Source organism: Rhinatrema bivittatum, chromosome 5 (genome assembly GCF_901001135.1).
Source record: "Rhinatrema bivittatum chromosome 5, aRhiBiv1.1, whole genome shotgun sequence".
NCBI classification, from domain to species: domain Eukaryota; kingdom Metazoa; phylum Chordata; class Amphibia; order Gymnophiona; family Rhinatrematidae; genus Rhinatrema; species Rhinatrema bivittatum.
The window spans coordinates 386,058,827-386,086,550 of record NC_042619.1 but is presented as its reverse complement, the minus strand read 5'-3'; the positions used below and the strand labels follow the sequence as shown (position 1 = coordinate 386,086,550).

General features: G+C 43.1%; 1 protein-coding gene across 1 annotated transcript in view; it reads right to left on the bottom strand.

The window, feature by feature from the left end:
* The window catches only part of LOC115092485 (unconventional myosin-XVI-like), a 507,378-nt gene that overhangs the window by 197,567 nt on the left and 282,087 nt on the right, over positions 1-27,724 (bottom strand). Inside the window, 1 exon segment of the mRNA XM_029603325.1 lies at positions 21,249-21,324. Within this exon segment, the coding sequence (XP_029459185.1) occupies positions 21,249-21,324 (76 nt within the window).

Below are 27,724 nucleotides of genomic sequence, written 5' to 3'. Positions count from 1 at the left end.
GGAGTGTGTAGGAGTTCCTAGAAGTATTTTCCATTTTAAATAGCTTGCAGGTGTTTGTGCCTGGTAAGTTAAAGTCCCTTGAGGTCATAATTTGTCTTCTGATTAATGCACTTTTTTTTTCTCATGCATAAAATTATAGAATTCTTTCTTTTTTTCTCAAAATGTGGACGAATATATTTGACTTTATGCTTTAATCTGAGCGATATCCGCATTTGGTAGAAGCTCAGAAGTTTCCCTCTGCTGTCTCTTTTCAGGTATGTATTATGTCACGGTTAGGGGATATGGAGAGAGGGAACACATAACCAAGAAAGGCTAATGAAAGTAAGAGACACTTAAACGAGGACGATATCCTACAAGCAATCAATCTTCTATGGCTAGAAACTGGTATGTATAAAACTAGGTAGTATAGAGCAGAATAAATAGAAAACTGGATGGGTAATTAGTCTCTCTCAGCCATCATCTACTATAATACTATTAGATTTCCATAATCAAAAATAAATACAAAGCTTGTAATCCATATTAGCCTGAGAAAAAAAAATACATAGAAAACAAACCTATGAGGGCAGCTACCAAGTCACATTAGACATTTATTGAGCTGTAAATGGCCTAATGCTACAACAACACTCAATATTTCAAATATTGCACATTATTCCCTTGACAATCTGAGTATGGTAATGAGATGCTTATCATGCAAATCCATGCTAATGAGCTCATTACCAACCTAAAACAAGCACATCAAATAATGCAGCTTGCTGAAAAATCACAAGCCATGCTATTTGATTCAAAGTTAGCTATAACTCCCCAGCAACATCACTAAACTAATTTGCATCCCAATGCACTCAGGGACCATGCTTTGAATGGGCCACTCAGCCTAAAGTGAAACCCCTCAAATTGTTGCAAAAGCCCCAGGGGTCTGCTGAGACCATCTGTCCCCCACCTACCTGAAGGGGCCAAAGTCCAAAAGGTAAAAATGTTTGCATTGTACAGGTGTGGCACAGGCCACTCTCTGAACCCCCAAACCCCTCCCTTTTTTCAAAATATACCCCAGGCCCTGATACCCCCCCCCCCATCCCTTACCCTAGCCCACCCTTCTGACCCCCTTAGACCTTACCAACGTTGCACTGGTAGTCTAGTGGAGTCCCGGAGCTTCCTCTGGGCTCTGGGTTCAGCACAGCCATTTTCCAAAGTGGTGCTGGCCGGCTGATAGTATGTTTTTGCTTCTATCGTGTACAAGGTGGTGCCAGCCATACCTGAGAGAGGTACCCAAAGTGACATCAAAATGTAAGGAGATAGGACAGGCATGAGGGAGCATCGTTTCTGCCCTATGGAGGTCCCTAGCGATTTTCTAGGAGATGGGATAGGGTGCCCAAGGATGCTTTGCTTGGGCCTGGCTAAGCACTATGGGACCTGCATGGATTTTGTCAGAAGAGGCTAGTTGGACTATGGTTGGGCCTAACACAGGCTTCAAGGATTGTATGGAAGTAGGGGGTGGGGGAAATCAGAGATTTTTTTTTTGGTTTGTTTGGGGATGGTGGTTACAAATTTTATTTATTTTTTTTTTTTACTTATGGCAAATGAAGCAAACTGGAAAAAAAAAAAAATTAAACAAACTGAAAAAATGACTCTGCCCTTGCGAAATAATAAAAGACAAACCAAACCAAAAATCTTGGGCCTGCATGTCACTGCCAGTCTTGGGTCCTACTGACGGTATTTTTCAATAGGGACCCAAGCAGGGCAGGAGTGAATTCATTTATTTATTTAAAATACATCCTTACTACTTTTCTGACCAACATTGGACACCCAATTATTAAAATCCAATACTACAAGTAAACAGACACCAAACCAACAAAACAAAAAAATATATAAAAAACCGAATAGCATTATATGATCAGCAGTCTAACTTCCATTACTCAGCAGTATTTATTTAAATATGGGGGTCGCTTCTGCTTCGTTTTTGCTTGCTAAGAGCCTACAACCCCATGGATGAGGTAAATTATGTCACTGGGTGGGTGGGAGATTAGGGGAAGACCTGGGGGGGGTGGCTTAGGGGAGGCTGGAAGGAGAGGCAATATGACAGCTCTTACAGTGGGTGCAGGTGTGTGTATGTGTGTGGGGGGGAGGGGCAGTGTTGCTGACTTTCTAAAGTGAAAATCAATAAAAAAAAATAACCATGAGCTTGCGCAGTGGGTGTTTTCAGTTTCTGTTCAAGTGAATTGAAATGAAAGGCGAGCTTCTTTGTCATTTTTCATCTTTTTTTGAAAATGAATGTACACCCCTACTGCACAATAAAACCATGCCCTAAACTGCTTGCAGTCTTAAGAGTCAGCTTTCAAAGGGATCTAGGTGAAGTAAGGATTAGCTAGTTGGATCAATGCCTTTGAAAATTGATCTGGCTAAGCAGCTAAATTTAGTTCTCATGCATTTCACTAGGAAGCTAACTCTTGCAGGAGTAAGGCTGGGGAATATTAGGTGACCAGCCCTGATTTTCAGTGCTAACCGCCTCTAGGCACTGCAGAGTTGGCAAGCCAGGGTTTCATTCCCTTCCACCAAAGGTAAAAATTAGGCAGGGGAGTCCATAACAACCCCTCACTTGTAATCCTCTTGTCCTCCCAACTAAGTGTAGAAGTTCATTGGCGGCAGAGGTAAGGATGACAACTCCACAGTGGTCTCCCTCCCCTCCTCCCTAAAGGTTAAAGTTTAGCAGGGGAGGGGACTGACAAGTACTTTCCTTTAAAATTTATCCCACCAAAAGTATCCACATGCACGCACACCTGCCGATGTATGTGCCTAGATTTCCGGGATAGTTCAAAAGTATGCAAATAAATACGAACCCCTTCCCAATCCCAACCCAAGGAACACCTCTGCTCAATGCAGGTAAACTTGCTACATTATATTTGTCCATTACTTTCATTTGATATAATCCAGCCCAAGACAGTCACAAAACATGAAATAATACAATAAATACATCATAAGAACATGCCATACTGGGTCAGACCATGGGTCCATCAAGCCCAGTATCCTGTTTCCAACAGTGGCCCATCCAGGGCACAAGTACCTGGAAAATACCTCATAGTAAGCAGATCCCATGCTGCTGATGCTCACTAATAACCAAGTCAACTTGATTAATAACAGTTTATATACTTCTCCTCCAGTAACTTGCCCAAACCTTTTTATAAACCCAGCTACACTAAATGCCTGAACCACATCCCCTGGCAATGAATTCCAGAGCTTAATTGTGTGAAAAAGGATTTTTTTCCTATTTATTTTAGCTACTTGTTAACTTCATGGCATGCCCCCTAGTCCTTGTATTTTCTGAATAAGTAAATAACCAATTCATATTTATCTTTATCATATCTCCTTTCAGTCATCTCTCTCCAAGCTGAACAGACCTAAACTCCTTAACCTTTTTTCATAAGGGAGCCATTCCATTCCCTTTATCATTTTGTTTGCCCTTCTCTGTACCTTTTCCAGTGCAACTATATCCTTTCTGAGATGCAGCAAACACAATTGCACAAAGGATTCTAGGTTAGTCTCACCGAGTTGCGATACAGAGGTATTCTGACATCCTCCATTTTATTCTCCATTCCTTTCCTAATAATTCCTAACATTCTGTTTGCTTTTTTGACAGCTACAACACACTGGGATGAGGATTTAAAAGTATTGTCCACTATGATGTCCAGATCTTTTTCCTGGGTAGAAACTCCTAATATGGAAACTAACATCGTGTAACTATAGTGTGGGTTACTTTTCTCTATCTGTATCACTTTACACTTATCCTCATTACATTTGTCATTTGGATGCCCAGTCTTCCAGTCTCGCAAGGCCCTCCTGCAATTTATCACAATCTGCTTGTGATTTAACATTTCTGAAAATGTGTTCCCCTTTCCAGATCATTTATAAATATTTAAAAAGCACCAGTCCCAGTACAGATTCGTGAGGCACTCCACTTTTTATCTTTCTCCACTGAGAAAACTGACCGTTTAGTCCTACTCTCTGTTTCCTATCTTTTAACCAGTTTACAATCCACAATAGGACATTGCCTCCTATCCCATGACTTTTTAATTTCTCAGGAGTCTTTTATAGAGGACTTGGTCAAAGGCCTTTTGAAAATCCAAATACACTAAATTAAACAGCTTACCTTTGCCACATGTTTCTTAACCCCTACAAATAACACATTAAAAAAATAAATAAAAATATGCATCATAAAATAATATAATCAAATGTACAAATGCATAAACAATACAATAAAGCTAGAGACATAGCTCAAATTTACCCCTCTGTCACCAAGGCAGAACAGAGCTGTTTCCCCAGTCATTCAAAGATTAATTCATTTAAAATGACCTTAATACCCACTAACCCATCATGTATTCCCAAATAATTAATAACGCCCCAAATTTCCCTATGCAGAGTGAGCATGCCTGTAAACTTACTGCACATCAGGCAGGCAATTTTACAAAAGTCTATCATGGAAATGGCTTTGAAAATTACTCTTTATATTTATGCATTTATTTTACCAATCCAAATTGTTAGGTTCTTGCATTCACCCTGATTATTCATTTAAATTATTACTGACCATTTCTCCAATACGTAAAGATCATTTAAAATTTAAATCTTGTCCTCCAGTGTTCTTGCCCTCCTCCTAACATAGTAACATCTGCAAATGTTATAAATATTGTATATGATGTAGTCTATTATCTATAGATCTACCTCAAATATTAACTACTGTGGGGGTCAATATTTAAAAGCCAGCTGGGTCATTTACCATTTCAGATAACTATACCTTTTTTCTATACATTGTGCCCACGGTAGCTGTGTGTTACTGGAAAAACTTCTTGAGAGAGAGAGAGAGAGAGAAGACCATGTCACACTACTATTTATACCACTGTAAGAGAGGGACACTTAACTCGGAGTGAGGTTTTTTTTGGGGGGGAGGGCAGTTTTACATACATAGGAGGTATATACAGCAAAGTTGACATTACTGAAGAATTTCTGCTATGTGAGTTGATGAAAGGTACAAGAGGAGATGATTTGTAAATGCACTCTCTATCTAGCTTGTTGCACTCTCTACCTATCTTGTTTACCTTCAGAAATACTTCACGCATATCCAGCATAGCTCCCTGCTTCAACGGCAGGGGTGAAGAAAAACAACCAATAAGGGCTGTATAACATAGTCTGGGTAAAACAAATAAGCATGGGTGTAGCTTGCTTATTGGCAGGGGAGAAGCTTGCTTATTGGCAGGGGAGAAGAAAAACAACCGATAAGGGCTGTATAACATAGTCTGGGTAAAACAAATAAGCATGGGTGTAGCTTGCTTATTGCGGCAGCTACTACCCCTAACTAATCAAGCTAGATATTTCACTTGGATGCAGCTCCCTCACTGCTCTCTACATTAAAGGTGGGGGTGGAAGGGAAATAGAACCAAGAGCTAAGAGAAACAGATAAGTATGAGAGAAAAAATGTGTGAAGCTTGCTGGGCAGACTGGATGGGCCATTTGGTCTTCTTCTGCCGTCATTTCTATGTTTCTATGTTTCTATGTATTTGTTTCACACAAAAAAACCCATCCCAACCCTTTAAATTTAGTTAACTATAACCCCTCACCCTCCTGACCCCCCCCCCCCCCAAGACTTGCCAAAAGTCCCTGGTGGTCCAGCAGGGGTTCTGGAGTGATCTCCTGCACTCGGGCTATCGGCTGCCGGTATTCAAAATGGCGCCGATAGCCTTTGCCCTTATGTCATAGGGGCTACTGGTGCCATTGGTCGGCCCCTGTCACATGGTAGGAGCACAAGATGGCGCCGGCCATATATATATTTAGTATATTGGATCTAGGCTTTAAATGAAATAAAAATGGTATGTGGGCACCTAAAATGGTATATCCATCAGAGAACCCTGAAATCGGGTAACGCCACTAAAGTCTGGATTTTAAAAGCTCTACGCACGTAAATCGGGTTATGCGCATGCAAGGCCTATTTTATAAAGGCCCGGCGATGCACGTAAAACCCCGGGGCTTCAAAAAAAGAGGTAGTCTGGGGGCAGGGCCAGAGACCTCTGGCACAGTAGCCATTTTCCGCTTTGTCGGAGGATCAGGTGCTGGCAGGCTGCCGGCAGGTGCAAAAGGTAAGTTAGAGGTCGGGGAGGGTTAGAATAGGGCAAGGGGGTGGGAACAGGGGAAGGCTGTGGGTGTCGGCGCATGCAAGATGCACTAGTGTGCACCCCCCTTGCGCGCGCCCAACCCCCGATTTTATAACATGCGCGTGCCTGCATGCACATGTTATAGAATCGGGCGTCCATATGTGTGCGCCGGGTAGTGTAAGCCCGCACATGTACGCCCGCACGTACTTTTGAAAGTCTACCCCTAAGGTTTTAAATGATTTGAAAAATGATTAATGTTGCAAGTTTTATTACATAATGGTAAAGAATATCAAAAAATATTTCAAAAAATAAAATTGGCACAATAGTACACACACATATTTATCAATTGCCCTAGTCAATCATTCCTCATTCACACCGCTTGTAAACTCTGTATTGTTTTGTGTTTATAACATGTATAGATAACGAAAAACAATGTCAAAATATATACAGAGCGCTTGAATTGAAACAACGACACGCGTTCAATAGAGCTGGACTTCAAGAAAGATATATTGTGAATTGCAAATGAGTCACATGGAAGATACCTTCATTAAAAGGGGAGTGCAGTTGAATCTCAGTCCACAAGAAAGGAGACGTAATTGTTTCACAGGACTGTTACTCCAATGATGTTTCTGTAGTCTGTGTTCTAATTTTGTTATATCCTATCCTGTATTCTCTCTGTCCTTACAAAGGCCTCTGCTTCGCCGTCCAGGCTTTCTCAGGGGAAAATATTGTTCATAACTATTCTTGCGTTGATACCATGGACTGTATTTAGTGAAGAGGACTCGATCTCTTATTGTTGATTCTTTGTATGTCGCTTTGTCAATTCAGTGTCTCAAGACTTCCAACTGTTGTCTGCCCTGCAAAGAGGCACTGAAGTCTGCTCCAAATACAGTTCCAGCAAAGGGACTTGAAAAGGTTTCCAACACGCTAAGAAGACAGTGGAAATTCACATACGATTACTCTGCATTTAGCAAGCTGTTAATTAACAACAGTTGACGTCTTGAGACACTAAATTGTCAAAGCGAGATATCATTTTGCTGAATTTCCATACAAACTTTGGAAAATGAAAAAGTAAGCCTCACCCAGACTCTGTCCCTGGAAGGCCTCTCCCCTATGCACATAAGAGTACATGAATGCACAAGTAAATTTAAAATTGGCTGCGCGCGTAGCCAAGCCTTGCACGCGCCGCACACATTTTACAACAGGCCCGCCCACGCGCATAAACCCCGGTTCACGACGAAGTGCTGGGCTTAGCCAAAGGGGCAGGGTCTGGGCAGGGAGGGGTGGGCCAGGACAGCACCATGCGATGCTGTGCCAGAGAAGCGCGCACAGGCAGCCGGCCAGCGCACGGAGATTACTTCTGCTCCAGAGGAGTAGTACTAAAATAAAAAAGATTGGGGATAGTTAGGTTAGGTTTAGGAGGTGGGGAGGAGAGGGTAAGAGGGAGGAAGGTTAGTTCCCTCCCAGTACGCTCCTTAATTGGAGCAGACAGAGTGAACTGGGGGAGGCCCCGATTGTGTCGCCGCGCGTGTTTTGCGAAAATACTTTCCCCTGCGCACACCGCCCACACATGCGCACACCACCCGCACGTGCATGCGTGGATTTTAAAATCCAGTGCGCATGTGTGCGCAGCCATCGAATTTTATAACATGTGCGAGCCGGGAACCGCATGCACCTGGACTCGTGTGCTGCTTTTAAAATTGACCCCACAATGTATATGTGAAGGGCCGTGGAATTCCTTTGTAGCCGGGGGGAGAAGAAGCCAATCAAGCTTCACCCCTTCTCCACCCTTCCCCTCTCTGCCCCCTGCCCCCATTGGTGTCTCTCTCTTCCCTTGGGCCCCCCACTTCTCTGTCTCTCTTTCCCTTCCCCCACCCATCCCTCTCTCTCGGAGAATCCTCCTTCTTCCTCCCACACTGATCAGCAGCAAGAGGAGGAGAGTAGTGAGGCCTCAAGCTGCATCCTCCTGCTCCTTTTCTGCTTTGAACTGTGCAGCCACGCAGAGTCCTGTGGGGTTCAGTCAGGCCCAGAGCTGCGGAGTGAAGGATGCAGTAAGTGCACTTGCTTTCCTCCTCTTCCTCATGCTGCTGCCCGCCCACCTCAGTCCTGTGCCGCGGTTGCTTCTGCCGGAAGGGCCAGGCAGGTTCTAGTTGAACCACGCATGCCCTTATTGGGTGCAAAATTATTTAAAGCACCATTTTATCAAGTAAAATACCACTCTCAGAAGGCCCTTTGAAAATTACACTCCCTAAGTTCATTTTTTTTTTTTGTCAGGACTCTTGAAGATGTGCAGATCTATTTTATTATTATTATTTTTTTTTTAGTAATTTTCACATTTAAAATAGAAAGCCCATATATCACTGGAGTCATGCTGACTCTAGCAAGAAAACCTAACCTCATAGGCATCAGTCTTTTTTCCAATGTGCACAACATCATAACTAAAACACACTGAAACTCTTCAAGGAAAGACGATAAAATCTTTCGGTCAAGACAACCTGACACAGTTTTCTAATGAAAGCAATTTTAGAAAAAGAGAGAAAAGCAAACATATAAAATAAGCCAGCAGTTTATTTTAACCATTTATGACTACTACTTTATGCAAAAAGCTTGAGAAATATGATATCCTTTTATGCACATGAAAAAAGTAAGATCTATTTTTGGGAAACGTTTTTAATCTACTGTATATATGCCTTAATCTAACAAATGAAATATACAAAACACAACTTTTATGTACTCCAATTTCCAATTTTAGTTTTTTGTACTAAAACATGAAATTACAAACCTGTTGCTAGTAATCTGTAACCTATCATTTAAAACAGCTATGATACCTGAAAACTGGCGATCCAGAAAACTATAGACTGGTGAACCTGATGCAGGTGCTAGGCAGAATGGTAGAAGCCATTGTTAAAAACAAAATCTCTGGCCATATAGTAGACAAGAGTCAATATGGTTTTAGCATAGGGAAGTCTTGCCTTACCAATGTTTTAGATTTGTTGAAAGTGTAAATAAACGTGTAGTTTTAAATGAGCCAGTAGATATAATATATTTAGATTTACAGAAGGCATTTCCTCAGGGAATCAGTCATGGGATAAGAGGCAATGTTCTGTTGTGGATTGATAAAGTTAAAAACCAAGAATTAGAAGGTAGGACTAAATGGTCAGTATACCAATCTGAGACCTAGATGAATCATTTCCCAATACATTTTGCATGAATAATGCCTATGATAAAAAAGGTGAATCAACTATATGCACAAGCACAAAAATGTAAGCTGTAAACCGCTAATCAAACAATAAACACAACAGCTCAAATAACCTAACACAGTTCCTCAAATAATTGCACCATAACAGCAGAAAACGCTGCAAGGATTTTTAGGTTGAATACTATAGCTCCAAATAGTTTACATGAGGCCACTGATTGGATTAACAATATATGATGCAGTGCATAAGTAAGATGTGATTGGTCATGAAAAAAGTTTTTTGATTGGTTGTTAACATATTCATCGTGAAGTCTTCCATTTTTTATTTATTTATTTTTATTTATTATTTTTATATACCGACATTCGATCTCAATCAAGATATCACACCAGTTTACATTCAGGTAGTAACTCGAGGTGAGGTTTTGGTGGTGGTCTATGGTTTGGGAGGCAGTTTTACAGGTACGAACAGCACAGCCCTGAACACAGCACAGTACACATCAGTGAAAATTTGATAGTTGTACACTGTGAGGGCCTCCCCAGAGGCTCTCTCTCTCTACTACACTCCACTCCCCTTCTCCCTTCCAAGCCCAGAAATGGCCAAAAAAGAGTTCTAAAAATTGATCACAAATTGTGTTGCAGCCATTTTGGGCATATCACACTACTTAATGCCAGGAAAAAGGTGTAGTTATTTACGGCATTAAAACCATGCAATAGCATGTGTTATGCTATCATATTGCTCCTAATTTTCATAAATCCTACCCTACCCTAACTCCTCCGTGATCCCACCCCTTCCAAAAATTTGCATTTGCGCCATGCGCTACCATTATTATTGCATGAATTAATGTATTATCGCATGCATTAATGCCATAATGCATTTTGATGAATGACCCTGTACGTTACTTAGCTGTTTAGGCTCCTTGTTATGTTTTTGACTACGATTTGGTTTTTTTGTTCTTTTTATCAGTTTCCTTTTATCAGTTCAATGTAAGCCGGCATGATGTGCCTTACGAATGTCGGCATAGAAAAGCCTTTAAATAAATAAAATAAATAAATAGCTATCTCCCTATGTCTATGTAAAAAAAAGTCTTTGTAACTCAAGCCTTGTTAGACATGCTCAAAAAAATGCATACTGGCTCTGTCTTTTCAGGATATGTGATGCCTGATTACTGTTCCTTAGGCTGTCCTCTCAGTGTCCCACATACATTGTTCCTTAGGAATTGTAATTAAGGGCCCTATTTACTATGCATGATTCTCATAGATACAGAATAGGGAAAAGGGCTTAGTAAATTGAGCCCTAAAGGAAAATTAAAATCAGTTTTGCTTTTGGCATGTTTCCTAGGGATGTGCAGAGCAAAATTTTATGTTCATATTTTTTATGTCCGAAAGGGGGTCCCACTTGCGGCCAATATGGACATAAAAAAAATCCAATGAGTTGGGTATATGTACATATGTGCAAAAAAAAAAATTAAACCCCCTCACCCTCCTTAATCCCCCCCCCAGACTTACCACAACTCCCTGGTGATCGAGCGAGGAGTGAGGACGTCATTTCTGCAATCCTTGGCGAGAAGCATGTGACGTCGGTGGCACGTCGAGTGACGCGGCGTCACGTGATTCCCGGCAAGTTCGCGCCGGACGGCTTGTTTGGCCCAAAAAGAACTTTTGGCCAGCTTGGGGGGGCCTCCTGACCCCCCCAAGCTGGCCAAAAGTTCTTTTTGGGCCGAACGAGCCGTCCGGCGCGAACGAGCCGGGAATCACGTGACGCCGACGTCACGTGATTCCCGGCAAGTTTGCGCCGGACGGCTCGTTCGGCCCAAAAAGAACATTTGGCCAGCTTGGGGGGGCCTCCTGACCCCCTCAAGCTGGCCAAAAGTTCTTTTTGGGCCGAACGAGCCGTCCGGCGCGAACTTGCCGGGAATCACGTGACGTCGCGTCTGAGTGACGCGACGCCACGTGATTCCCGGCTCGTTTGCGCCGGACGGCTCGTTCGGCCCAAAAAGAACTTTTGGCCAGCTTGGGGGGGCCTCCTGACCCCCCCAAGCTGGCCAAAAGTTCTTTTTGGGCCGAACGAGCCGTCCGGCGCGAACGAGCCGGGAATCACGTGACGCCGGCGTCACTCGACGTGCCGCCGACGTCACATGCTTCTCGCCAAGGATTGCAGAAATGGCGTCCTCACTCCTCGCTCCATCACCAGGGAGTTGTGGTAAGTCGGGGGGGGGGGATTAAGGAGGGTGAGGGGGTTTATATTTTTATTTTGGCTCAACAATCGCGATTTCCCACATATCGAACATATCTATGTTCGATATGTGGGAAATCCGATCGTTTATGTCGAATCAATTTTTTAAGTAAAAAAAAAATATGAGTTGCGTTTTACTAATGCGGTCAATCCGAATGCACACCCCTAATGTTTCCTATGGACATGAACATGAGCACACATACAAACCAGAATATACTCCTGATTGTGTGTATTTTTATCTACTTTGAAATGTTTCAAAGCTCTGTAAAAGCGCACATAGGTTTCACTACTGGGAAAAGTAGGTGCATATTCACTGTGAGCCTGAAAGACGATGCAATGCACAAAGGCAGAGGGGCGGTCGAGGCAGTGAGTCCAGGCATATCTCTGCCATTTTGGCCCATTTGTTTTTAACAGGTCCTTCCACTAGTAAGAAAAATATTTGCAGTTTTGTAAAATACTTTAGAACTTAGAAATCTTTTTAAAAGTGAAGTCATAAAGAAAATCTGAGGAAACCGAACAAGTACCCATTAAACTTCTCTTTCTTCTTATTTCAATCCATATTCTGCATCAGGGATGTGCATTTATTTGAAACAAATATGTAAATTGCATCAAGTGAGGCCATGATTGGTCCCCCCAAATGAATAGAGGGCACCCATGAAAATAACACATTTTTGGTTTCCATTTGTTTGTGTTTCCTATTTAAGTCTACGGTTCAAGTGAAACAGCTTTCAAAGCAGAGTATTGGTGAAAAACACATTTCAAACAAAAAAAAACAAAACACTTCTCATTGCATTTATTGGTAGATTATTCAAATATAGTGCAAAGTATTATTTGCTAAATCAAATAAAACAGCAGCAGCCAGATAGCTTTCCTTCTGCTGAAGGGAACTTAGCAATCAAACAATGCCATTGATGTCATAGTCTGACTGGAGCTTAGAGTGGAAAAACCAGAAAAGACGGGAAGGAGCAGCAATCACGGATCACATTTTTTTTTTTTTTTTTTTTAGCCAGCCTATAGTTGGCATCTACATCAAGTGATGCTTACTGAAAGGTTTGAGCATGTGTGAACTCCATCTTAAGATTCACTTCTCGGCTGGATTTCACAAGGGAAGATGTCGAGGGCCATGTTCAGAAGCATTTAAATGGATAACTCAGAAGTTATTCAGCTAAATAAAAATTTGGGCACTTAGCCAGCTATATTTTATTCCAGATTTCTTATTATTTGGTTAAGATTTAGCCAGATAATGTAAGGGCATTCTGGGGGCATTTCAGGGAGGAGTTAAGTTAGCCTGTTAAGTCATCCACCTAACTCTGATATTCAGAATTAGCTGGATAACTTAATCAGGTAAGACTGGTCAAGCCAAAGTGGTGCCCTAAAGTTTGCTGGATAAAGTTTACTCACTACTAGAGATGTGAATCGTGTCCTCGATCGTCTTAACGATCGATTTCGGCTGGGAGGGGGAGGGAATCGTATTGTTGCCATTTGGGTGTGTAAAGTATCGTGAAAATCGTTAAAATCGTGAGCCGGCACACTAAAACCCCCTAAAACCCACCCTGACCCTTTAAATTAAATCCCCCACCCTCCCGAACCCCCCCCCCCCCAAATGCCTTAAATTACCTGGGGGTCCAGCGGCACACTAAAACACGGCAACTAAAACTAGAGATGTGAATCGTTTTCCATATCATCTTAACGATAGAAATCATGTGGCAGGGCAAGAAAATCGTGTTAGGCATGATTTTTTAGTTAAAAAATCGTTAAAAATCGTTTTTTCCGATTAGTGCGCACTAACGGGAGTTAGTGCGCACTAACGGAGAGTTAGTGCGCACTAACTGAAAATGATACAATTTGACACTTTTCAGGTCAGTTAAGGTCAGTTTAGGAATGAATATGTATTCCTATTGGCTGCCCTCTTATTTATTCATGTTACCAAGCTTCCCACTGACAGTATATGGGGGATGGGAAATGGAAACAGTTGGTAGCTTGACAAAACAAGTAATGTGATCAGTCAATGTGACTAGAACTTGTGCCCTAACCCTGATACCAGGGGTATTGTGATCTTCCTGCACACAGTGCCCTATCCCTATTAATACCAGGGCGTGTTGTGATCTTCCTGCACACAGTGCCCTACCCCTGGCACCAGGGGTGTTGTGATCTTCCTGCACACAGTGCCCTATCCCTATTAATACCAGGAGTGTTGTGATCTTCCTGCACACAGTGCCCTAACCCTGACACCAGGGGTGTTGTGATCTTCCTGCACACAGTGCCCTATCCCTATTAATACCAGGAGTGTTGTGATCTTCCTGCACACAGTGCCCTAACCCTGGCACCAGGGGTGTTGTGATCTTCCTGCACACAGTGCCCTATCCCTATTAATACCAGGAGTGTTGTGATCTTCCTGCACACAGTGCCCTAACCCTGGCACCAGGGGTGTTGTGATCTTCCTGCACACAGTGCCCTAACCCTGACACCAGGGGTGTTGTGATCTTCCTGCACACAGTGCCCTATCCCTGGCACCAGGGGTGTTGTGATCTTCATGTACACAGTGCCCTATCCCTATTAATACCAGGAGTGTTGTGATCTTCCTGCACACAGTGCCCTATCCCTAATACCAGGGGTGTTGTGATCTTCCTGCACACAGTGCCCTATTCCTGATACCGGGGGTGTTGGGATCTTCTTGCACACATCCCAGTATCAGGGATCGGGCACTGCATGCAGGAAGATCACAACACCCCTGGTATTAGGGATAGGGCACTGCGTGCAGGAAGATCACAACACTCCTGGTATTAATAGGGATAGGGCACTGCATGCAGGAAGATCACAACACCCCTGGTATCAGGGATAGGGCACTGTGTGCAGGAAGATCACAATACCCCGGAGGAGTGACGGTCAGGCAGCTCCCCCCTGTCTGTGAAGCCAGCCTCTCACTAGTAATGCAGGGAGGGAGCTGTCTCAGACTTCACCATCCTCCTCCCCCCCCCCCCCCCCTCACCCACACACCATTCACTAGCTGGGACATGGGGGAAGTCAGGAGTGAGGGTCAGGCAGCTCCCCCCTGTCTGTGAAGCCAGCCTCTCACTAGTAATGCAGGGAGGGAGCTGTCTCAGACTTCACCATCTTCCTCCCCCCCCCCCCTCACCCACACGCCATTCACTAGCTGGGACATGGGGGAAGGCAGGAGTGAGGGTCAGGCAGCTCCCCCTGTCTGTGAAGCCAGCCTCTCACTAGTAATGCAGGGAGGGAGCTGTCTCAGACTTCACCATCCTCCCCCCCCCCCCCTCCCCCACACACCATTCACTAGCTGGGACATGGGGGAAGTCAGGAGTGAGGGTCAGGCAGCTCCCCCCTGTCTGTGAAGCCAGCCTCTCACTAGTAATGCAGGGAGGGAGCTGTCTCAGACTTCACCATCCTCCTCCCCCCCCCCCCCTCACCCACACACCATTCACTAGCTGGGACATGGGGGAAGTCAGGAGTGAGGGTCAGGCAGCTCCCCCCTGTCTGTGAAGCCAGCCTCTCACTAGTAATGCAGGGAGGGAGCTGTCTCAGACTTCACCATCCTCCCCCCCACTCACCCACACACCATTCACTAGCTGGGACATGGGGGAAGTCAGGAGTGAGGGTCAGGCAGCTCCCCCCTGTCTGTGAAGCCAGCCTCTCACTAGTAATGCAGGGAGGGAGCTGTCTCAGACTTCACCATCCTCCACCCCCCCCCCCCCCCCGCACCCACACACCATTCACTAGCTGGGACATGGGGGAAGTCAGGAGTGAGGGTCAGGCAGCTCCCCCCTGTCTGTGAAGCCAGCCTCTCACTAGTAATGCAGGGAGGGAGCTGTCTCAGACTTCACCATCCTCCCCCCCCCCCTCACCCACACACCATTCACTAGCTGGGACATGGGGGAAGTCAGGAGTGAGGGTCAGGCAGCTCCCCCCTGTCTGTGAAGCCAGCCTCTCACTAGTAATGCAGGGAGGGAGCTGTCTCAGACTGGTATCAGGGTTAGGGCACTGTGTGCAGGAAGATCACAACACCCCTGGTGCCAGGGTTAGGGCACTGTGTGCAGGAAGATCACAACACCCCTGGTGCCAGGGTTAGGGCACTGTGTGTGCAGGAAGATCACAACACTCCTGGTATTAATAGGGATAGGGCACTGTGTGCAGGAAGATCACAACACCCCTGGTGCCAGGGTTAGGGCACTGTGTGCAGGAAGATCACAACACCCCTGGTGCCAGGGTTAGGGCACTGTGTGCAGGAAAATCACAACACCACTGGTGCCAGGGTTAGGGCACTGTGTGTGCAGGAAGATCACAACATCCCTGGTGCCAGGGTTAGGGCACTGTGTGTGCAGGAAGATCACAACACCCCTGGTGCCAGGGTTAGGGCACTGTGTGCAGGAAAATCACTTAAAATCTACACTTACCAACAATCAATTACATATATTTGAACTGTGTACAGTTCCAGCCAGGACCACCTTTCTAAAATGCACAGTGATTGGCAAATTCAACATGCACTAGCATTTCAGGTGCCTGCTAACAAAAATAATAAACAAACAAGTTCTAGTCACGTGAGTGCTGATCATTACATTACTTTTTTGTCAAGCTTCCAACTGTTTCCATTTCACATCCCCCCAACCATTACCTCAGTGTTAGCCTTGGTAACATCAATAGATAAGAGCACAGCCAGCCAATAGGAATACATATTCATTCCTAAGTGACCTTTACTGACCTGGGAAGTGTGAACACTTTGTTTCATTTTCTGTTGGTGTTCGTTAGTTTCCAGTTCCATTTCCCATCCCCCCAACCATCACCTCAGTGGTAACCTTGGTAACATCAATAGATAAGAGGGCAGCCAGCCAATAGGAACACATATTCATTCCTAACTGACCTTCAGTGACCTGGAAAGTGTTTATTTGTATCATTTTCAGTTAGTGCGCACTAACTGGGAGTTAGTGCGCACTAACTCCCGTTAGTGCGCACTAACATGATTTAACGATTTTTAACGATAAATCGTTAGAATTTCTATTGTATCGTGTTCTATAACGATTTAAGACGATATTAACATTATCGGACGATAATTTTAATCGTTGAAAAATGATTCACATCCCTAACTAAAACCCCCTAAAACCCACCCCGACCCTTTAAATTAAATCCTCCCCCAAATGCCTTAAATTACCTGGGGGTCCGTAGCGGCAATCCATAGCTTAAATTACCTCCATAGCGGCAGTCCGTAGCTAAATCAGGGGAATGGGGAGTGCAGGAAAACCGGCACACTAAGTGTAGTCTTCAGCCGGCGCCATTTTGCAAAATGGCCGCCGCAAAATGGCGGCGGCCATAGACCAAAACGATTCGACGCAGGAGGTCGTTCCGGACCCCCGCTGGACTTTTGGCAAGTCTTGTGGGGGTCAGGAGGCCCCCCCAAGCTGGCCAAAAGTTCCTGGGGGTCCAGCGGGGGTCAAGGAGCGATTTCCTGCCGCGAATCGTTTTCCGTACGGAAAATGGTGCCGGCAGGAGATCGACTGCAGGAGGTCGTTCAGGTTTTAGTTGCCGTGTTTTAGTGTGCCGCTGGCATTTGGGGGGGGGTTCGGGAGGGTGGGGGATTTAATTTAAAGGGTCGGGGGTGGGTTTTAGGGTGTTTTAGTGTGCCGGTTTTCCTGCCCTCCCCCTTCCCCCGATTTATGATTTTTTGACGATAAATCGGGGGAATTGGTATTGTATCGTGGCCCTAACGATTTTTGACGATTTAAAATATATCGGACGATATTTTAAATCGTCAAAAAACGATTCACATCCCTACTCACTACATTTAAGATAGCCAGCTACATTCAACAGTGCAGGTGCACTATTGAATATATCTCCAAAGATAGCTGGATAAGTTTAGCCGGCTAAAAGAAAGAAAAAACATTTAAAAAGGAGAAAAAAAGGATACAGAATAAGTTGGGCAAATGAGGTCTTTAGTCTTATCTACACAGCTGCAGCGCTTACTGTGCAAGAGAGACAACGGTATTGGAATTCTGTTTCTGTTCACTGAAGTAATGCGGAGAAGCAGTGAACAGGGGTGATTTTTGTCTCTGTCTAGCTCTAGTGCACTGCAATCTAGAGAGCAGCCAGAGCTCTGAGCCTTGTCCATTTCTTCTTTTGAGTTAGCAGCACACATACACTCTTGTATGTGAGACACATTTTTGTACACTATGAAAGTTACTGGGTGTACTATATTGTACTGTAATTGTAGTAGTACGCATAGGCATAGCCAGACAGAAGTAAGTTTGCGCCAGTGCCGAGCTGGTAACTCTGCCTAGTAAGCGTACTGTAGTGCAATGTGCACTCAGCCTTTCCACTGTTTTTTGTATATGACAATCAATATTAATATTAATACGTGCATCCCGTAGTGTTAGCCATTCCCCATGTTCTTTTATATCCCTTGTTAACAATCCCCATATTTAAATGTTTAATGTATTTGACAAAGGTAACGCATAAGTTCCTGCAAATTTTGTTTAAATGTAAACCGATGTGATATGTAAAATCGAACACCGGTATATAAAAGTAAATAAATAAATAAAATAAATAAATTATTGTGAATATACTACAGAACTTCAACAAATTATACCATGACATCAAAAAACCCAGTAGCCACTATTTCCAATTCTATTATGCCACTAGAAAGAAAGAGGATAGGAGGGAATGGCAGCAGGAAGAAAAATGGCCGGGGAAGAGGAATGGGTGTTCCTGCAGAGTCAGCCAATGCTTCCAAAAGCACAAGCACTGGCAAGTAGTAACAGCAGGTAAAAAGGTAGCCCTGCTCCTAAGTGAAAACACTATATACTTTTTTAGTTGCAGACAAGGAAGCATGGAATGCTCAGGCCATAAGAAATTAAGATTAAGAGCGCATGTGGCACCGCACACTTTGGAGCAGCGGTAAAAAGGAGGCAGAGCCATTGAAGGCTGGCAGGGGCAGGGCAGGGGGCAGCACCCAAAACCAGCAACTGTTTCTCAGGTAAGGGAGAAAGGCAGTATTTGTAAAAAAAACAAAAAACCAAAACGATTCAGAGAAAGAATTGTGTCCAGGGATTCCAGCTAGTGGCTGAATGAAATTTGAGGCTTCCAATCAGTAGCATGGCATGGACAGGGTAGAAATGTTACCACAAGAAAGGAGAAAATCAAACCACAAGTCCTAAATCCCTAGCCCCTTCTCCAGATGATGCTGTGGGGAAACCATCAGGCCTTCTCTAGGGATTTCCTCTGACATCTCTCTGCCCTAGGGGACTAAATTCTCCATCTTCTGACTTCTAAATGATTCAGTTAGTCTTTTGCCCTCTACAGATGCAGATCTGCACATTGAGACCACTAGAGACCTCTCCCAGATATTTCCTCTGGATTCTTCCTGCCCAGGGCTTCATGCCAGTTTGGTTGGTGCCCTACATTTGGAATCTCGTGGTAGTCTTGCCCCTGTGGGTGGCTGCTTTGTACCTCTCACGCTGCCTTTGGGTCTTCATGCCACTCTTTATGCTGCTTTGATCCTCTCTTAAAGGTAGATTTTTTTAAAAAGGTGCATGCGTCCATATGCGCGCAGTTCCTGCGTGCACACATGGACGCGCTGATTTTTTTTTTTTTTTTTTTAACATGAGCGCGCTGGCAAGTGCATGTTATAAACGCTGTTGGACGAGCACGCATGTGCGCCGGATTTTAAAATTCATGCACGCATATGCATATAGCCCGCAACTTGTGTATGGGGGGGGGAAGAATTTTACAGAGCAAAATGCGGCGATGCGAGTAGGGCTTCCCCAGTTTCCTCCCAGTCCACTCCAATTAAGGAGTGGACTGGGAGGGAACATCCCTATACCCCTACCCAACCTTCCTACCTTTTCCCCTCTCATCCCTGATCCCTAACCCCTTCCTAGCTATTAGAATTATTTTTGTGTTACCTACCTGCCCCTTCGGAACAGCAGTAGACTCTGCGTGCCGGCCAGCTGCCGGTGCTCGCTTCCCCAGGACAGCGGCTAATGGCACTGTCCCAGCCCGCGCCCCTACCCCACCCTCGGCCTGCTCCTTTCTAGTGGCCTGGCACGTCGGTACTTAATGGGTGTTATGCGCATGGCCGGGCCCCTTTGGAAAATGCGCGCTGACCGCACGTGCATAACCCCCTGATTTTTATGCATATTCGCATTTTAAAATCGGGCCATTGGTACCCTGGGATTTCTTCACACCACCTTTGCTGCTTTGTTCTCACTTCATGGTGCCTTGGGCTGTTCAAGTCACTCTCTGAGCCACTTTTCCTCTCACATTCTATCTGGGGGGTGCTCATGTCACTGATGTTGGTGCCCTTCGCCCTGCCTTTGAAGCCTCTGGGTGCTCTTCCCATGCTCTTTGCTCCTCTCACAGAACCTTGGAGATCTCTTGACCCTGCTTGTACCTTGACTATTTATACCACTTCTGGTGCCACTTTGATGCAATCTTGGTGCCTTGGAGTGCTCTTTCCCCTTCTGATGATATCTACCCAGAAGTTTCATTATAATTCATTAGAAAACCCCGATTTTGGAGCCTGCAAAAGGCTGCATTGCTTCCCCCATTGACTCTAATGGAAAAGAAATGAAGAAATGGAATGAACACGTTTTTTTTTTTTCATCTGAAAATAACTAAAGAAAAGTAGGTGACTTGTGAAATGAATAACTGAACAGAAACAAAGTGTTTGCCTCTGCACATCCCTATTCTGCATTGTTAAACTATCTAGCTCCCAAGCCATTAGTTAAAATTGAATATTCTATAGGGACGCGTGCAACCAGATGGGGTAGCTATGCAATTTTCCACCGTGAAGGGGAGTAGATGGTAGAGGTTTTCTATTTACTAAATAAGTCTTGCAAATATTGGTTAGAGATGAAAGCAAAACTCAATCTCAAATGCTGAGTAAACATCAAGCAGAGAAGTTATCCAGATTAAATTACCTGGATAACTTAGACAAATATTCAGCAGCACTTATCTGGGTGAATGTGCCACTGAATACACTCATCTAAAAATACCCGAACAAAGTTATTTGGGTAACCGTGCCATTCACTGGGCCTTTTAAGACCACAAAAAAACCAGTAGCTGGTTAGCGGCAACCCTATTCTTTCTCCCTCCTGAGTGGGCCCCATTCCTGCCCACAAGAACTTAAATAAAATGCAGAATGGGCTACAAATGTTGCTACAAATCTCCACCCCTGAGCCTCCAAAAGTGGCCCAAAAGCCCAGAAACAGGGGGAGAGTCTAGTACTTCCCTCCTACTGTGCTGAATACCAAGTGCCGGTACAGCTAGCAGCTGTACCGGCACTTGGCATGCATGCATTGACTTTACTCAGAGAGAAGACAGCAATGATTGGTCCCCTTCACTGATGGTTGAGCCATGTTGGGGGTTAAGGGGTGGGCATGGGAGGGAGGATTTGCAGCAACAGGTCATTTTATAAGTTAAAAGATGAGGAGTGTGGGATCGCCTCTACTTGGGTGGTGCTACATTTGGTTTAATTAATTGAGGGGTAGAAAGAGAGATTGTGCTCGACTCACACTTCATAAATTGGCCTTTTTTTTTTTTTTTTTTAAACCAAACAGATTTGAAGTTCTATCTTTGTTTATTTACAGGAAACATATAGTTAATTTATGCATTAGGCTTCTGTCCTACATTGCAATGTCATGGCCTATCATTCACTATTCCCAGTTGCTACTTCACTTACTTTTCATGACAAACAGGAGGTTCTGTGAAAGGGCATCTTTATTTTTTTCAATGGCACCGGAAATTTCATAATTCACCTGCAATTAAATAAAGCACACAAAATGACGACTTGAGTTTTGTTAAAAAATGCTGTCACTTTTGGCATGCATAGTTCATTATGCTTTTGTCATTTCTGAGTTTGTCCAAGCTATGTATGCAGATGGAAAGGAGCTATATGTACCCACAGAAATAGGAAACAAATCATCAGCTGAGTATTTTCAGAGTAAAATGGGATTTCACTATGGAAGTAAGAGATGACAATCAAAATTTGGCAACATTGTATATGGTATAAAATGGGCACTCAATAGTGTTTTATGTCCTGCCTGTTGAGAATTACTAATTGCAAGCACTTTCCTTCATAAGAGAAGACATTGCTTTGTGCAGGGATCATGGCTGCGAGAGAAAAGACTAAGTAGTAGAACGGAAGAGATGACTTCTTAGAATTCAGTTTTTCCAAACTTGTTTTATTTGCTATATAACATTAATAACTTTCAGCCCCACATTCCAGAGTATTCTAACATCTTGACTCAGTCTATCCCATTTTCTGTAATAGGGCGAGGCAACTCCAGTCTTTGAGTGCCAAAAACAGGTCTGGTTTTCAGGATATCCAAAAAAGGATAAGTATGAGAAAAATCTGCGTGCGCTGCCTCCATTGTACTCAGATATATCTCATGCATATTCATGGTAGATATTTTGAAAACCAGCCCTGTTTGTGACACTTAAGAACAAGAGTTGTCTAACCCTGCTCTCTAACAAATCTCCTTAATTATCACCTTGCGCTAAATTTTTCTTTTCCTTTTAGAGCTCAGATGGTGCGCCATGATTATGGGTAGGTAACATGTTGGCCTGGAAGATCATCATGATGAGCTTGGCAGTATGAAACTGGGCCAGCTTGCGTTGAAAATAAGAGAGTTTGAATAAAAGGTACGAACAGAGGTGAGCCAGCTACATTTTGGATATTGCAAGATTTCAATCCAGGCAGGGTCAGATGTGAGAAGAATCAATAAATATCCGAGTGGTGATCATAAAGGATAACCCAAACTGAGCCATGCATATTATTTTGTCCATTCCTAGTTCGGTACGCTACTAGGCTGTCAGGCAACACAGAATGCTAGTTGTTTGGAATCAGGCATAGGAATCATGATTCTTTGCTCCGTTTGATATAGAAATCTTATTGCACTCTGGAATTCACTTTCTATTTAAATCAAGATCACAACAAATCACATGTGACAGTGTAGTAACAGTTCTGTTTTATTTGTTTGTAATGTTTGCTTAGCAAAATTCCAGCTAAGCAGGCTTGATTTCAAACCAAGGGCCTGACTTACAAAGACATTTTTCCCCATTCTCTGTCTATGGTAAGAAAGCTTGTTAATTTAGGCCTTAAATCAACAAACAAAAATTAACACTCACCTTTTCTATTATATTATCATTTTTTCCATATTATAATAGATAAATGAGCATATTGTTCAAGGTTTAGCTAGCTCTTAAAGAAGCCTAGGCAAAAGGTATTTAAAAAAGTTAGATGCTGATCTCAGTTTGCCATTGGGCTGAAACATTTTAAGTTAATTAATGCAGTATGACTGCAACATAGACCTTTTTTGTCTACTTTGTAAGAAAAATACATGAAATCATTTTAGCAGACGCACACACACACACACACTTAGGTCTCTATGGTGTTTTATTTATTACGTTACTGTCAAGACATAAAGGTGGAGATAACAGAAGCCATTAAAAGTCTTTGATGAAGCCGTGAGATCACTTAAAAGCTTGGGCCTATCCATCTTTTCAGATTTCCCTCTAGAACAAAACAACTTGTTAAGTGAATGTTCATCACATATTCTGTGAAGATTTATGCCAGTACTCCATTAGAAATAATACAATAATAAAAGGTAGAGGTAGTCGGCAAAACGAGTTACTACCCATTTAGGAACATATGAACCTCCAAAACATGGATGGATGTAGAGTTGATAAGTCTTCTTGACAAACGAGACTTTTTTTTTTGTCATATAAACTCCTTTGGTTGCTCTAATGCTTATACTAGATTGATTTCATCGTGATGGCTAGGGATTCAGACTGGAGAAAAAAAAAAAAAGAAACCGAAAGCTTCCTTATTGATTGTATTTCCTCTTTTGTCCTTTGAACTAAAGGCTCAGTTTCAGAGTCGACCTGGACTTCAAACTGTCTCCCTACCAGGCTGCCAATAGCGAAGAAGAGTTGATCATTGAGGAATGGCATTTTTGACACATGCACAGTTGCGAAATTGAAAATGAATTGATCAGCACTTAAAGAACATGGGATAAGCACAGCTTTGCAGAGCAGAAGCCGGTCTTTTTGTTTTGATCTTTTATTGATATGTTATACATCAAGCAATGGTTATTTTAACATACAGTACTAAGATCCCTGCTTATATGACAGTGATTCTGAGACAGTAAGGCATTTAGCTATAATGAACATTATGTTATCATGTAACATTATTAATATGATTTTGGTATTTATGCTATTATTACTCAAATTTTACAGCCTTAGACTCCTGTTTTCAATATGTTCCATTCTGTGTCCATGGCATAACTCTTGACAATAGGGCTCACATTATATGTTAACTGCTTCTTATAAAATTGGTATTAGATTCCAGAATATTTCATTAATATGGAGGCCTGTTTTCGCTTTTAAAAGAATCAATCAGGCACACAGTTATCATGGGTTAATCACATGTAAAAAAAATCATCAGAATTGCATATTTTGTTTTTAACTATTTGACAGAAATAGGAGAAATCAATTGAAAATAAATAATTTCCAGATAAATATGACATGAGCTAGTGGAAGGTTACCATCTTGTGAGAGATCTGGGTTTGACTCCTAAATTTGGTTTCTACTGGTCAGACCAGTGGGGACTGGAAAAAGAAATGGGGTTCTAGGACATAAACATGCAAATTGAGACCCCTTTACTTTTGGCAAAAAAAAAAAAGGCAGCTGCCTCGGGGACCACTGCATGAGCACACAAGGGACTGCCCTGATGAATTTTATTGGCCGGTGCCCTGAATCTCGGGTGGCAGAGAATAATCCTCTGTTTCCTGCTCCAGCCTCTCCCCTCCCGGGCAGCACACAGGAAAACAGGAGGAGAGGGGCCGAGTTGTGGAGGAGACAAGAGCAAAGAGAGTCACCTGCTCCCTACCACTCCTCTCCTATCCCCTTTCTTTGCCACTCTCTCCCACTTCCTCCCCCATTCCTCCTCACACCTTCCCCAGTCTCTCGTTTCCCACTGTGGCTTTCACCCAGTCCCTAGTTCCCCCGTTTCCAACCTCTGTACTCACACCATCCCCACACACACACATCTCATCTTCTGTCTCTCATCTCCTTATCATCTCAAGCTCTTTTGCTGTCTGCAGTAACTTGAGTGGCAACAGCTTGGGAAACAGCCAAGAAAACAAAGGAGGCAGAACCTGGCTGTTTCCTTACCTGCACTTTTATTTACAGCGAAAGCTAAACAGAAAAACAGATGCAGCTCATCTTGCTGTTCTGACAGTGTTCAAACATCAATTACAACGTAAGAACAGAAGAAATTGCCATACTGGGTCAGACCAAGGGTCCATCAAACCCAGAATCCTGTTTCCAACAGTGGCCAAACCAGGCCATAAGAACCTGGCAAGTACCCAAACACAAAGTATATCCCATGCTGCTGATGCCAGTAATAGCAGTGGACATCTCCTTCAAGAACTTATCCAAACTTTGTTTTAAACCCAACTACACTAACCACATCCCCTGGCAACAAATTGCAGCATTTAATTGTGAGTTGAGTGAAAAAGAAATTTCTCCAATTAGTTTTAATGTGCCCCATGCTAACTTCATGGAGTGCCCCCTGGTCCTTCTATTATCCAAAAGAGTAAATAACTGATTCACATTTAATCATTCTAAACCTCTCATGATCTTAAAGACCTCTATCATATCCCCTCTCAGCCGTCTCTTCGACAAGCTGAACAGCCCTACCCTCTTTAGTCTTTCCTCATAGGGGAGCAGTTCCATCTTCTTTTTCATTTTGGTTGCCCTTCTCTGTACCTTCTCCATCACAACTATATCTTTTTTGAGATGCGGTGACCAGAAATGTACACAGTATTCAAGGTGTGGTCTCAACATGGAGCGATACAGAGGCATTGACATTTTCCATTTTATTCACTATTCCCTTTCTAATAATTCCCAACATTCTGTTTGCTTTTTTGACTGCTGCAGCACACTGAGCCGATGATTTCTAAGTATTGTCCTCTATAACGCCTAGATCTCTTTCTTGGGTGGTAGCTCCTAATATGGAAACTAACATCGTGTAACTACAGCATGGGTTATTTTTCCCTATATGCATCACCTTGCACTTATCCACATTAAATTTCATCTGCCATTTGGATGCCCAATCTTCCAGTTTCACAAGGCCTTGCTGCAATTTATCACAATCCACTTGTGATTTAACTACTCTGAATAATTTTGTATCATCTGCAAATTTGATTACTTCACTCGTATTCCTTTCCAGATCATTTTTTTAATTCTTTATCTATCAATTTCACATTTTACAAAACCCAGAATTTTGCAAGTAAGAAAAAGCAGATAAGATGGAATATTAGAAATAACACTACTTCAGATACACAACTTTACAGACAATATAGTAACTATTCCATCACTCTTAATTTTATAAGTCAATATACAGTGTAACCACAAGTTCTGGGATCCGATAACAGAGAGACAATGAGGAATAACTAAAAAGAAAAAGAATAACAGTGGCATCTAACAACCACTTTACGAATTACTAGGGGTAGATGTAAGGGGGCTTTTTGACGTAAAGAAATTACTTAATTGCTGAGAAGTGAAAAATATGTTAACCTCAGCTCCTTTCTTTAGTATGCATTTACAGGGAAACTTTAAGTTGAAGGTATATCCCAAAGCAATTGCCTGCTGGCGGGGGGTTAAAAACTCCCTTCGCCTGCCCTGAGTAATTGGAGATATATCAGGAAAAATGTTTACATTTTCGCTATGAAAAATGGTAGGAAATTTTCTGAAATAATTTTTCATTATTAATTGAACATCCAGAAGCGAAATTACTGAAACCAATAATGTAGCCCTATCTACTACTTCTGCTGCTGAATTCTCTAAAAATTCAGTTAAATTCTCTTGTACATTTATTCTATTTGCTGTGGAGTTCACTTTAGGTAGAAAGAAACCATTTGTTTATAGCTGGTAAATGATCTTCATCAAAACAAAGAACCTCTTTCAAAAACCTCTTCAAGGAAATGTATGGATTTCTCCCAAAACAACGAGGAAAATTTAAAATCCTTATATTTAGATGTCTGGAGGCGTTTTCTAATGTTTCTATTCTTCTTGCCATAAACTGATTGGCTTTAAACTTAAGATTTTCACGACCTTTTTCTTCCAATTTCTCTACCTTCTTTAATACAAAGTCAAATTTCTGCTGAAATTCAAGCGAGTTTTGGGTACCTTGAGAAGCCAACAGTTCCACTTTTTCACTTACTCGATTCACCACCGTAGCCACCCTCACCATCAGTCCCACAACGCAGCGTTAGTCACATTTTTGGGTCATTCTGGGATTTTAAGGGGAGTAACAGCTTGGGGAGTTACCTGTGGCAAAGGCAGAAAAATGTCCACAGGACTTACCCCAGCGCCCCTTCCTTCATGTCCGGGTAAGAGATGGTCCCCGCGATGGGGCTTACTTCGCCCTGGGCAGCTGAGCTGATATTCAGCGCTGGAAGCACTGTGTTCAGCGTTGACCCCTCTGCCTGTGGCCCGGAAGAAGTTCCTCCCTCCAATGTGCCGGGTTGAAACAATAACCCCGTTTCCTGTGACGGTGCTGACCTCAGTTCGGGACTCAGGCTCGTCTCCTCCGGGGCAGCTTCTTCTCTCTGCTGAAACTGCTCTAAGGGCTCCTCGACTCCTGGAAGAGCTGTGGTTGAGGAGGTAAGGAACCGAGTAATCTCCTGATAGACAACCGAAGATGGTAGGGGTGTCGAGGGATATACCATGACTTTCCACTTTCCTCTTCGGTGGCATATTGAAAAAAGTTTAAAGCCAATTTTTCAGAAGAAAACACGGAGGTGCTCAGTGCCGACTCCTATCATGCCGCCATTTGGAAGATTAAATCCAGATCATTTATAAATATATTGAAAAGCACGGGTCCTAGTACAGATCTTTGAGGCACTCCTCTGTTTACCCTTTTCCACTGAGAAAATTGTGCATTTAATCCTTCTCTCTATTTCCTGTCTTTTAACAAGTTTGTAATCCACGAAAGGACATCGCCTCCTATCCCATGATGTTTTAGTTTTCTTAGAAGCCTCTCCTCAGGAAGTGATAGGACTGGAGGTCACCATATTTTGAATTCTTCTTTCAGGGGTGGAAGTATTTAGTTATCAAAAGGCACTGGGCACTTATTCATTCTATCAGGGG